The sequence below is a fragment of the Canis lupus genome, chromosome 5 (assembly GCF_048164855.1).
Source record: "Canis lupus baileyi chromosome 5, mCanLup2.hap1, whole genome shotgun sequence".
Taxonomy (NCBI): Eukaryota; Metazoa; Chordata; class Mammalia; order Carnivora; family Canidae; genus Canis; species Canis lupus.
In genome coordinates this window covers 41,049,170-41,063,273 of record NC_132842.1, presented here as the reverse complement: position 1 = coordinate 41,063,273, position 14,104 = coordinate 41,049,170, and the positions used below count along the sequence as shown (strand labels likewise).

At 41.2% G+C, this 14,104-nt stretch overlaps 1 protein-coding gene across 9 annotated transcripts in view; it reads right to left on the bottom strand.

Annotated features, from left to right (window-relative positions):
* The window catches only part of SH3RF2 (SH3 domain containing ring finger 2), a 131,380-nt gene extending 127,056 nt beyond the window's left edge, over nt 1-4,324 (bottom strand). For all 9 annotated transcript variants that reach the window (XR_012031172.1, XR_012031173.1, XM_072826341.1 and 6 more), the window contains exons 1-2: nt 4,086-4,324; nt 2,462-2,945 (exon numbers count right to left, since the gene is read on the bottom strand). Coding sequence is in view for 7 of the 9 variants with exons in the window: in XM_072826341.1 (XP_072682442.1) it covers nt 2,462-2,839 (378 nt within the window). In the remaining 2 variants the exon portion in view is untranslated. The remainder of the gene's footprint in view (nt 1-2,461; nt 2,946-4,085) is intronic.
* Nucleotides 4,325-14,104: the final 9,780 nt, after the last annotated feature.

Here is a 14,104-nt window from a genome sequence, read left to right as displayed (position 1 = left end):
CAGTGAAGATACTCCACCAGGAGGCAAGTCAGACTTTGCTGGGTGGGGGGGAGGGGAGAGGTTGTTGGGTCTTAGAAATTCAAAGGAGGATTTGCTGACCTCAGATAGAGCCCTATTCTCTATAAACAAGGCACTTGAGAGAAGTTTAGTGCCCTACCCCCACCCTGCCTTTTCCAGGCCTGTGGATTCTGATTGATGACTAGACCTTGGGCTAACAGGAAGCCTGCAAGAAGGGCACCAAGCCCTTTTCAGGAATGCAGTCACACATACAAGCACAATGGCAATAAAAAGTCTGCAGTGAAGAAATCACACCAATGCCCACTGCTTCCCGCTCACATTTTTGACACATTCCCCTACTACATGGGCAGCTTGGAGATGTAGGGAACAGAAGGAGGTAAGCCACTGAAAGGAGTATTTTAGAAAAGTGTCCTGACTGCACATCATAAGCCTATTCTCCAGTGCGGGAAGGAATCTGCGAAGACCCTCCCACCCACTGTTACTCTTCACAACAGAGTTGGGGGGACTCTGCTGTTAGATTTAAAGCTGTTCAACACCAAAGAAACGAACAATCCAATCATGAAATGGGCAAAAGACATGAAGAGAAATCTCACAGAGGAAGACATAGACATGGCCAACATGCACATGAGAAAATGCTCTGCATCACCTGCCATCAGGGAAATACAAATCAAAACCACAATGAGATACCACCTCACACCAGTGAGAATGGGAAACATTAACAAGGCAGGAAACCACAAATGTTGGAGAGGATGTGGAGAAAAGGGAACCCTCTTACACTGTTGGTGGGAATGTGAAAGGGTGCAGCCACTCTGGAAAACTGTGTGGAGGTTCCTCAAAGAGTTAAAAATAGACCTGCCCTATGACCCAGCAATTGCACTGTTGGGGATTTACCCCAAAGATTCAGATGCAATGAAATGCCGGGACACCTGCACCCCGATGTTTCTAGCAGAAATGTCCACAATAGCCAAACTGTGGAAGGAGCCTCGGTGTCCATGGAAAGATGAATGGATAAAGAAGCTGTGGTTTATGTATACAATGGAATATTCCTCAGCCATTAGAAACGACAAATACCCACCATTTGCTTCAACGTGGGTGGAACTGGAGGGTATGATGCTGAGTGAAGTAAGTCAATCGGAGAAGGACAAACAGTGTATGTTCTCATTCATTTGGGGAATATAAATAATAGTGAAAAGGATTAGAAGGGAAGGGAGAAGAAATGTGTGGGAAATATCAGAAAGGGAGACAGAACATAAAGACTCCTAACTCTGGGAAACAAATTAGGGGTGGTGGAAGGGGAGGAGGGCGGGGGGTGGGGGTGAATGGGTGACGGGCACTGAGGGGGGCACTTGATGGGATGAGCACTGGGTGTTATTCTGTATGTTGGTAAATTGAACACCAATAAAAAATAAATTTATTAAAAAAATAAATAAATTAAAAAGAATAATGAAATGTAAAAAAAAAAAAAGCTGTTCACTTTAGGTAAGACTTCACAGAAGGCAGCCTTGACTTTCTAAGTATGCCAGTAACCCAGGTCACAGCTTTCTGTGTCTGCTCTGACACACTGACTCCTGGGGTGACAGTGCACATAATCCTGCTGGACTCACAAGGACTGCGTCCCTCCTCTCAAGATGTGTCCTTAACACAGCTTCCCACAAAAGGCTTGCAGCAAGGTCAGATAGAGTCCTCAGGATCCAATCGCATGGCTGGATAGAATGATTCGCGTTATCCAAACACCAAAAGAGTTCCTATGATCTCCTGTGCACCACTGCCGGGCCTTTGTGGTTATGGCAGCCACCGAGGTGCATTTTATGTATGTTTGATTCATTTTGTAGAGTTAGACATCTGCAGGGCTCCTGTACACACGTGTTGTACTTCACAGCCCAGCCTTCCTATCAATCAGTCCACCCACAGATATGCTTTCCTCCTGCACAGTCTTTGGGTGTTCAAGTATCTTGATAACTTCGAACAGATCATGAATGAGCACTGTCATAATAGCACTTCAGGACTGGAGGTGGGAAGATGGAGTTGGGTAAAATTAAAACAAAACCTGACATTTAACTTCTCAAAGATCTCAAAAGCAAAAAGCAGCTGGATTTGTTTTCTCTTTTTCCCCCTCCTCTGCACATTTCCTGTGCACTGGTTTGGCCTCAAATAGCAGAAGTGAAAGGTGAAAAATAATCACGAAGGCTTTCTTTGTGCTAGTACCTTCTAGACAAGCAGCACGGGGAGACCTCAACAATTCTAAGAATTTCTGGATGGATAAGATAGGCTCAGGATTCCACCAAGTTTCAGTAAAATGATCCCTGCCCATAGAAACTTCTCTCTGGGGAATCACTGGCAGCACTCATTGAAATGTAACTATAGGAAGATAATTCCTAGCTGCTGGTATACACAAATCCAACCTCCAAAGGGACACAATACGAACAAATAAGATCTTTCTTACCCCATCCATGTGGATTCTGATATTAGGCACCAGTCGGAAAGGGCTGGACTGCAGACCTCTGGGGTCAGTCCTGCTTTTCCTGCTGTCCTGCGAGGTCAGCACACCAGGCCTGCGGAAGGAGCCCCCTCTTCCAGAGCTCTGCCCTGAGCGCACACCATCTAGAAGACGCACGAGCAGCAGGTTGGCTGGCAGAGCTTCGATGCTGCAAAACACCAGGGTCCTGCATTCGGGGCACCTCAGCTCCTTGTGAGCCTTGAAAATCCTCTGGAGACATGGTTTGCAGAAGGTGTGCTGGCAAGGGAGGACTTTGGCTGTGACGTCGAGCTTTTCAAAGCACACGGGGCACTCCAGAAGATCAAGTAACGTCAAATCATCCATTTTATTTTAAAACTCCAATCCTGATCTGGAGGGGCAAAGTCTGCATGGTAGGGTGAGCTGAGCCAAGGAGGCAGATCCAGTCTCTTGGGAGTGTCAGAATTCCTGCCTGTGTGAATGAGAAAGGAAGAGATGAAGAAAATGGGACTGCTCTGAGAGGTATATCCCACCTACATGGAGGCAGTGTCTCATAAGGCAGTTTGCAAGTACTTTGTTCCAGCACCCAAGTTTCAAATGACTCATTCTGATTCAGTGCTAGCAGGTATGAGGCTCAACTCCTGCCTGCTGGAGGATCTCAGGGAGCATTCTCCATGGTGACTGACTACTTACTCATTGCTTCTGTGTGTGGAAGCAAGAGCAAGGAGACAAAACTGGCTGGTTGAGGTGGCCTGAGGGCTCAAAGGGGGTTCTTTTCCCCACCAATCAGTTTCAGTTCTCACATCAAGGGCCCCCCCAAAATGCAATTTCTGTGAAGTCATCTAGTCCTCCTTCTTCCCCTAGGTTTATCTGTTATCTGCAGAACAGACAAGTTTATATAGACAAGTTTATCTGAATCTCATGCAGATGTAGGATTAGCTCCTTCATTATGCATCTTCCCCCATTAGTTTGTTCTAGCAACATATGAGAAAAAGTTCTATGAGAAACACATTTTCAAAAACTGTTTGCCTTAACCACAGGCCAGGATGCTTGGAAGCTTTTTCCCCCCCTCCTTCTCTCCTTTCGTCCCTCCCTCCATCCCTTTCTTCCTTCTTTTCTCCCCCCTTCTCTCCCCTGATTATTCTAGCCTCAGAGACAAGATTCCTCCCACAGGGTGAAGTCACACAGCCTGTTTAGTTACTTTGACAAGTGTTCTCAGTTTCATCTGAAACAGATCCCAATTCTGGATTGTGGTCACAACCAAAAAAAATCAAGATGGAACAATGTATACAGGTGTGAGTATGTGTGTGTGTGTGTGTGTGTGTGTGTGGTCTGAAAACATCCTTATTCCAGAAAGTTTCCTTTTAGACGTCTGAAAAGAGGTGTCCAGTTGAAAGAGGTCTCCCAGGAAGAGGTCACCTGTCCCTCACAAATGCCAAAATTGTGCACAGCAGCCCCAGAGGTTTGGGAGGTTCAGCCCAAGGGCGGGTGGCCCGCCAGTAAGCAAAGCAGACATGACACACCAGGAGGAGAGAGGGCGCCTTGCCTTCCTGAGACAACTCTCCCAAGGCGTCAGTTCTGGGGAGATGTGTGTGTGTGGGGGGGCACTAACCTTGAGCACAGAACCCCAGCTGAGTTCAGCTCAGCGCGATCCTCCATCCTCGGCTTGGCCAGGCTCCCTCCAACTCGCTTCCTTTTCCCCAAGAGCCGCTGCCGCGCTTTGAAAACTTTAACAACTCTGAGTCTTACTCATTTCAAGGATCGCCTTACTCAGCCCTGTTAACGCTTTCACTGCCTGGCAGGCAGCAGCGCTTTTCTCGGGAGTTCACCCTCTGCTGCCCATCGTTCCTTTGTGTAACTGAGTTGATTTCTGGGAAAAGATTAGAAGGGACAAAATATAAGCCAGCCCCTAAGGCTAAATATTTGCAGTTGATATTTTCACTTTTCTCATTTTGTCTCCTATCCCAGAAGTTGAAACATGCTCGGTTTATAAACATGCCAAGGTGACTGTGTGTATTTTAAACCTTTATAAGGATTTGCTGAAAAGGTCAAACATATTAACGGTAGCTATAACAGAGATAAGCCCGCCACCTAAAAAGTACTTCTCCTTGAAAAGCAGTCAGTCCTTGAATTTGTACATTTGAGACGGACCTTTAGTGATCTCTTTTGCTCAATCTCTTTAAATTAAAAAAAAAATCGTATCATGGTAGTACATGTACACCTTTGAAAAATCACAGCACAGAAGGGTTTTGAAGAAGGAATGGTTTCAGTCTCTCTCCCTGCCCCATGCTTGCTGGAATCTTTCCATAGCTCCAAATAATGCTAATACTTTGATGTCTTGATTTATCTGTAACACATTTCATGTAAAGTTACATAGTTATTCCATAAAGTAAATACTCATGATAATCTTACCCCAGAGTAGCCCTTATCTGTGCTAAGCACTGTTCTACTTTACCTATATAACTCAATCCTGTTAGTAAGCCAGTAATACACTATACTCTTCTTTACCCTCATTTGCAAATAAGGAAACTGAGACACAGAGAGGTTAAATAACCCATTCCAGGAGTCACAGCCAGCAAGAGACAGGTGTTCCGTGCTCCGTACTACCATGTCCTATGGTGATACAGCTTTAAGGGGAGGAGATGGTTGGAGGGAGCTAAACTGCATCTGGGGATGGCAGGAAGTCAAAAGATAATGACCCAAGCTGACCAATCAACTTCCCTTGCAGATGAGCTGTGCCCAGAGAGATCAAGAGATTCCTTCAAGTTGCCCAGTAAGTTAGGGGCAGAACTGGGACTAGAAACTGGTATTCTTTTTTTTTTTTTTTTAAACTAAATCTCTTCTTTCAACTTAAGGATGACAGTTCTTTATGATGCAGAAAGCACTTAGCTACAGCTCCATGGGAATATCTTAAGAGGGGACCAAGACGCCAGATAACAGGTGGTGGCGGATTACATGTTTTACAAAATTTTTCCATGTTATTTCTGAAAAAGAAAAGATGCATGGAGCTCACAACAGAGGAGAGCATTAGGATGCAGCAGATGAAGTCATCTGTCCTCTGAGCACAGAGACCTGATTTGAGTACATGCCAATTTCAGAAACCATTTTCAACTCTTTTTCTCATCTCTCTTTATGAAGGTTTTTTTGGGCTTCCACAACATCAAATCCAATTCTGTTGCCTGTTCTCCTTCAATTAATTTCCACTTTTATAAATTCTATGCTCATCAGGAAGTCTCTTATCTGAGGCCCTTTGCTGTCCCTTACTTTTTCCCACTTGGTAAAGCTGAGCCCTCTCCTCTGTGAGCTGCTCTGCAAACCCCTCACCCTCTAGAAAGGTCTGCTCCAGTGCTATAACTCCTGCTGCAGAGGTGAACAACATCCTTCCTCTTTCCCTCTCTTGTTCTTAAACATATTCTACCTCCCTTAGATGCCCAAATTTGCACCACATGAACATGGACACACATACTTGCATAAAGACAAAAGCACACATAACCTTAAGAGTAACATTTGCGAAGTACTTGCTATATATCATGGACCAGTGCTAAGAGTTTAAACAGATTATTTCATTAAATCTTCCCAACCACCCAATAAGGTAGGTGCCATAACTTTCTTAGGATTACAAAGCTTCTGATCTGAACCCAGGCTGGCCCAATCCCAGGGGCTGTGTTCCTTTCCATTATTGCTTCCCACATTATAAAGTCCTGGACGTGCCGTAAGTATACCCATATCTCTTTATTGTGTAAATCCATTCACATTTATATATGTCCATATGTACACACCAGCTGATCTCAGAGCCAACCTAAAACAAAATGATACAAAATGCCCAGTCTCATGCACTTCCATGCCATTGCGTGACCAGTTGTCTCAAGTAGCTTCGAACCCTCCTATCCCTGACAAAACTCAAACACTAGCTGCATTCCAGGAAGGCAAGATAGATCTAGTAGGCTGCTCTGCACTATCTGACAACTGAAGATTCAGCAGAATACAAGTGTGATGGTAGATTCTTAGGTGCTAGTGAAAGACAGAGAAAGTTTACACTGAACAGGAGTGGTCTTTTAGCACCTCTTAATTCACACCTTGTAGGTGGTCCCCACCACCACCCACGTATGAGGTTAGTCTTGGTAGAAACTTTTGAAGCTTTTGAAAAAAGAGGAGAGTTTTAAATGAGGATTTCATCCTGGCTTACCCAAATGCTACCTTGGCATCAAATCAGATGAACAAGTAGTCCTCAAAAATAAACAAAAAGGTGAACTATGTATGCCTTCCCAGACTCCAGGCTCAGGCCACCACCTCTATTGCTTCCACCCTGAATCAAAACTCCTGTTTATATCTGTACTGGTATATAATGATTACACACTGTACTTTTTTATTTTTTAAAAAGATTTTATTTATTCATTCATGAGAGATACAGAGAGAGAGAGGCAGAGGGAGAAGCAGGCTCCCTGCAAGGAGCCTGATGCGGTGCTTGATGCCAGGACCCCAGGATCACTCCCTGAGCCAAAGGTAGACGCTCAACCACTGAGCCACCCAGGTGCTCCACAGACTGTACTTTTTCAATACCTTTGTGATATTTATGAGTTTCTGCTGGTTTGTATTTACAAATATATCTCCATTTACGTTAAACAAACTCCATCCCCAAATCTGTTCATATTGTTCCCCTGTTCACAACTCTTCAGTAGGTTCTGATTGACCTTAGATAAAATCTAAATCCCTTTTGTCTTACCAGGCCCTGGCTCCTGCCTGCCTCAATTTACTGCACATCTCCCCTCACCCACCCACACTAGTTCCACTGGCTTTTTCTCTATATTCAGGACAGTTTCAGTTTTTCCACTGGAATGCATTTGTTTATGCGCTTTGTCTGCAACATTTTCTAGTTACACTCTTCCTCCTCCTCTCTTCCTAGTTACTCTTCCCGACCCTTTGCTTTTTTAAACCCCTCCTCTGCAAGTTTTAGTTTAAATGCCACTTCCTCAGGGAAGCCTTTCTTAATTCTCGCGACTAGAAAGTTTATCATCCTACATTTATCCTTCATTGCAGTTATCACAATCATAATTCAGTAATTATAATGATTTAATGCCTGATTCCCCAAACAGACAAGCTCCAAGAAAAGCAAGGTACCTATGTGTCTTGTCACTGCTCTTTGCCTTAAAACTAACACAGTGACTGGCATGTTGCTGATGCTTATTAAATGCCTTGAATGGTTCACTAATGAATCAATAAATGAAAAAACTGTGTCTGGGCGTATGTATACCAAACTGTTTTTTTTTGTTTTATGAGTAGGCCCTATGCCCAATATGGGGCTTGAACTCACAACCCTGAGATCAAGAGTCCCATGCTTTGTGCACTGAGCCAGCCAGGTGCCTCCCCCACAAACTGTTGATAATGGTTTTACCTTGGACACTTCCTGGGTGCCACTTCGAATATTCTTAGCCTCATCTCCTAGGCTAAGGAATTTGGCCAGATTCAGGCGTACGCTACCTGGCAGTGTCTTTCCTGACATATATCTCTTGCCTCCTGCCCTGCAGCTTCTTTGGTGTTGCAATATGGGATAATTCTGGGAGCTTTCTCTATACTCACATGTGCATGATCCAGGACCGTCCTGGACTAATGGTAAATCTAAGGAGGACTAAAGGAGGATAAACACTTCCTCCTTTCATCTTTTGGAGTAGGCAGTCCTGAGATTTCATAAGGTTTTTCATAAGGTTCTGTGTGATGAGTACCATTCAACTATTGAGTGGCTAATGCAATAATGTACCTTTGTATTGTTTCTTCCTCATTCTCTGTATCACTCCATCCCTAACCCTTGCTCTCAAATTAACTACCTTAAAGCAAGTAAGCAGCAAGCAAGCCTTTGTTTCAGGCTAAGACAGTTTCTTTCAAATTTAAAATTAGGTCACAAAACAACTGTGCATTTTTTGTCAATCAAATTTACTTATTTATTGGAATTATAATTTTAGAGTTATGCTGTTTTCATTTGACTGGCTCTTATCCCTTTGGTGGTCTCAGGATCTTTGCCCTAAAGTTAATCATTTGTAAAGCAATCCATAAACCCACCAAAAGGCTTCAAGTAATTGGAAACCTAAAGCATTGTAACTGAAGGGATCACGAAGACTTTCTTGACTGTTACTGGACTCTTGTTGGTGGAGCCCAAGTTTTGTACTTCTTTGCTCTCTTTCCTCAGTATCTAGTATAAATTTGGAAATGTTTTAAACATTTAAATGAAGCTTCATTTTAACCTGTTTCTCTGACACTAAATTTGTCCTGGTGATTTTGGTTTTCTAACGATACTGGGAAACCTTTGGAACTATTCAAGGAGAGAAATGATTGGAGGAAAGTGGGAAACTTTCCAATAGTAGAAAAATGAAGAAAAGTGGAATAGCAGGGTTTGAATGGCTATGAGACATTCTTTCCTTCTTTGAAAGATGCAGGCCTGGAATGAAGTTGACTGTGACATTTCCTCTCCAATCAGGAGGATGTTTGTAGGTGAAGAGTGTATTTTCAGATATTGGTGTGCAGTAACTAGACCCAGAGTAAAGTGACCCAAATTCCTAGCAAGGATAACTCCGTCCCACATTTTCTAGAGATGACTTATGGTCCTTAAGTTTAATGAGAAACCAGCAGTCAAGGACATGGTTTTAATCCAACAGATCTGGTTTGGATCTCAGCTTTGCCACTCACTAGATAGGAAACTTGGGCAAATTATTACATTCCTCTGTTCCTTGATATCCTTTTTTTTTTCTTTTTAAAAAGATTTTATTTATTTATTCATGAGAGACACAGAGAGAGAGGTGCAGAGACACAGGCAGAGGGAGAAGCAGGCTCCATGTAGGGAGCCCCACGTGGGACTCAATCCTGGGTCTCCAGGATCATGCCCTGGACTGAAGGCAGCGCTAAACCGCTGAGCCACCCAGGCCGCCCCTTAAATTCCTTATGTATAAAATGAAGTTACTAATAGGACCTATCTCATTGATTTGTTCTGAGGAGTCAATGAAATGATGCATACAATAAATGCTTAATAGATGTAAGATTCTTCTTATGTTTCTTTTTTTTTTGCAAGCAGATCCCATAAGAGAACCAAGAGCCATCTTCTCTAATCCAAACTAAACCCAAAGAAGAACATGCCAGACCATGTGGTTGGTCAGTTCTTTATGGACAAAGATACTCTAATGCAATGAATCCCTAACTTCAGTCATTTGCATCCTATCTTTGTGCTGTTTGCCAGACATTTACAGAGGCTTTCTCCTTGTTGTAATCAGAGGAGTGAAGTAGAAGGTGGTAACTTTCTTACTGCGTGAGTCTGTGTTAACCATTTTGTGTTAGGGGTGTATCATAAAGGAAATACAATGACAACAAAGAGCCAAATGAAGGCCAGAACCTTACCCATTTTCTGTGCCATAAATGGTGGCTCACCACCTCTGCATCTAGTGGGGGACTCTTACTTGTATTTCTTACTCTTCATTTTCAACAGAAGATAATAATCTACTAAAATAGTTGTATTCTTTCGGCTTTAAGATAAGGCAATTCTAAAGGCCGTTGTGTGAAAAAAGAAAGTAGGAAAAGTAAGTTAGAATGCATCTTACCATTCTATTAATATTTAAAAAATAATTCAGCTGGCCGAATCTAAGTGAAGTATGTAGTAACTTACTGTGTTGTACCAATGTCAATTTCCTAGTGTTTATACTGTACTATATAATAAGATGTTACCATTGGGGGAAGCTAGTTAAAGGATGTAAGAGACTTCTCTGTATCATTTTTGCAACTTTTTGCGTTCATGGTTATTTCAAAATATAAAGTTAAAAAAAAGAAAAAAAGAAAAGAAACCAGTAAATATGCAAGTATTTGCAAATATGTCCCTACCCTTTGACCCTGAAATACTACTTCTAGAGATTTATACTAATGTAATAGATATATACCCAACCATGTCCCTCATTTAATTATTTATAATAGTGAAATGTTAAAAACATTGTTAATGTTCAACAATAATAGCAGAGCAGGTAAATAAACAGGGATATATATATACACACTCAAATACTATACAACTATATAAGAAATGATAGTGGAGATGTATATCTAATGACATGAAGGGCAAATATGGAAACTTACAAGCTGTATGAGCCCAAGTTATTAAATAATAATACATAGATATATAATATTGAGACTAGAAGAATGTATGCCAGAATGTCAGCAACAGTTATTTCTGGCCTCTGGACCTATTGGCTGATTTAATTTTTTTCATTTTGTTCACGTGTTTTTCTCATTTTTCTACAATGAACATGTTACTGGTGTAAAATTTCCAAAGATAATGAAGATAGCTTAAATCACTATAGATTTACTAAAACATTCACAACGGGGAGTTAAATCCTATAATGCTAATACCCTATGCATTACCATTGGTAAGACAGCCATTAAAAAGAAAAATAAATTACAAAGTTCCGAAACTGCTGTACGTCAATGTTAATCCATACTAGATACTGTGCCTTACAAAAGAAAAGGGCTGTGATCACTCCTAACCGGTCTTCCTCCTCTTCCTTTACTGTTTCCTTTCTGATGAAATCAGAAAATGTTTTGATTCAAAACCATGAGCAGGATGCAACCTTAATTCTTATTACACTCAGGACAAGTCTGTGCAAAAGCTGACAGTTTGCCTAGGCTATTGGGTAACCACAGTCTTATACTTTTGATCACAGGTGGGAAAATTGCAAAACTCAGTAATTCCCTAAATACCCTGATTAGTCCTAGATGTCTCCTCATAGGTAGGTCTTCCAGGATATGAAATACATGAGAAGCAAATATCTTCCTCTTTTTTTTTTTCTAAAGAATTAAAATTATTTTCCTATGACTTACTACAAACATTTGTCAAATCAATTAGAGATTTCTTGGGCCCTCTAATGGTGATAATTATACATTAATTATATAATATTATGTTATTTACTCCTTTGGCCTTATAAATTGTATCTCTCTTCCACACAATCTCTGTTTCATGGTGCAGGAACTATCCCTGTATTGTGCATTTGTGCCTGACACTGGTAAGTGCTTAATAAATATTTGCTGAGTGATGAGGATGACTCACTTGTGTTTGGAATTCTTACTGCATTCCTAGGGAGAAAGCTTGGGATTGCTTTGGAAACTCACTTCTATCACTAACAGTTCTGTGACCCTGGATACTCAACAGCTTAAGCCCATCCAGAAAAGTGTTATCACTAATATGTACTTCTCAGGCTTGCCACAAGGAATGAACTTCCTAATATATGCTGGTAGCCTTTGGAACAGTATCTGCTGCATACAAGTTGCCTGAAAGATACCAGTCGACAATATCTGAATTCCTCTTTTTGTCCTAGCTGTGATTTACCTCTTTCTGCAATTGTTTCGAACTTACTATAATGGTTAAGAGCATATAGTCTGGAGCCAGAAGGTCTGTGCCAACTTATTAAATAACAGTGTGACCTAGAGCAAGTTGATTAAACATTCTATACTTGGTTTTCTCATCTGGAAAACGGGGATGGTAATAATAGCACTTACTGCATAGGATTATTATGAGCATATAGTAAGAAAATGCTCATAAAATGCTTCAAAGAGTGTGACAGAGAGTAAGTGCTCAGTAAAGGTCAGCTATTATTCTCTTACCAGGCCTCTTATTATCTATCATGTTGCATCTAAAGTATAGTTTAAAAGTGAGCCCAACTCCTGGTTTCTTTTCCTGAAGGAGTTATTTACTCTGATTTGGTCATGAAATGACTGTCAGCTCACAGAGCAGCTACCCAGAGGCTTATTTGGTCTTGGGCACTGCAGCACCCTGTAGAACTTTAAGAGGGGGCGGGGTTGGTTATTATGTCGGAATAAATAATAACTATTAACTTTATTTTGTGCCAGATTCTGTGCAAAGAACTATAACCCTATTATTACTCCCATTTTAATAGAGGAAATAGAGGCATAGAGTGGTTATACTTTGCCCCAGCCAGTGTTTGGAGAAGTCAGGCCTTACGCCCAGAAAGTCTGCACTGTTAACCACCAAGTCATCCCATTTGCTGCATTTATCATAAAAAAGAGGCTATTTTAATCAATACTTATTGCAATTTTGATTGCAGATTTTTTAAAAAGATCTTATTTATTCATGAGAGACTCAGAGAGAGGCAGAGACATAGGCAGAGTGAGAAGCAGGCTCCGTGGGGAGCCTGATTTGGGACTTGATTCCAAAACCCTGGGATCAAAACCTGAGCCAAAGGCAGACTCTAACAAAAAGCAAAACCAAAAAACAAAAACAAAAACAAAAACAAAAAACAAAGGCCAACTCTGAACCACTGAGCCACCCAGGCATCCCTGATTGTAAATTTTTATCTTTACTACCACTCAGGAGAGCCCAGACTTGGAAACAAAAGCAGCCTTCACACAGTAACATCAGGTTAATCTATTAGAAACAGAAAGGGAAATAAGCCTGAAACACAAAGGGAGGGAATATAGGCGGCACTTCCTTTCTAGATAAAATGAGAAACGCCAAAAAACTAAAAACTAGTCAACACATTTGGATAAAAAGCCCTTTGGTTTTTAATAACAAATGAAGAATCTCCTAAATATAACCAGACTTGTTACCTCATTTTGTTTTTCATGCCCAATTTATGACTGAATTAACTTTTCAGCTAGAATTCTAAAATGTATTTGTCCTGCTAGGTCTAGTTCTCCATTTGCAATATTATATTTGTGTCCCTTAGCTAAGGGTAGAGTAAGTATTGGAGTATGGAGTATGGTGGACAGTTCATCTCTTGATGCTACTCTCCAAACTCAACCACTCCTTGTCCCTGGCTTAGTACTAAAAAAAAGGCTTGGATTCTAAACGAACTTTACCATTTTGGCATTATCTATTGAAATTTTATTTTTTTAATATTTTATTTTTTTAAAAGATTTTATTTATTTATTCATGAGAGACACAGGGAGAGAGGCAGAGACATAGGCAGAGGGAGAAGCAGACTCTCTGTGGGAAGCCTGATGTGGGACTCAATCCCCAGACCCCGGGATCATGGTCTGAGCCTTAGGAAGGCAGATGCTCAACCACTGAGCCACCCAGGTGTCCCATCTATCGAAATTTTAAATGTGTTTCTTTTTACTCAGTAATTTCCCATTTAGAATTTTATTCAAGAGAAATGCCCACAAAATATGCAAAGATACAAACAAGGGTATTTACTGTTTCATTGTTTGTAATTAAAGATAAATGGAGCTAGCTGAAATATCCAGAAGGAAGGGACTGGGGAAGTCATACAGAGGAATAAATAGGTAAAGTTGTATACACTGACATGGATATAATGGAAAAGAAGTCTGTAGGCAGTGCTCATCACACTTATGATATTACAGAAAGATTTTGTAAGGACAGACATCAATGACTGCAAAACTCAAATGCATAAGGGGGCCAGACTGGTTTTATAAATGGGTCAGGTAGGGACTGTGACAACCTTGAGAACACACCCTATGTGAAAGCAACTGACACCACTGACGGCACTCGGCTTCAGCTAATCTCTGCTAATGAGTTTGCAGATCTTTGGATTTTGCCTGAAAACCTATAAATCATGGTATTTTTCATGCTACTTTGTGATAGCCTATTTACTTCTCTGCCACCTTGAAAGCTCCACGAACATATTTCAG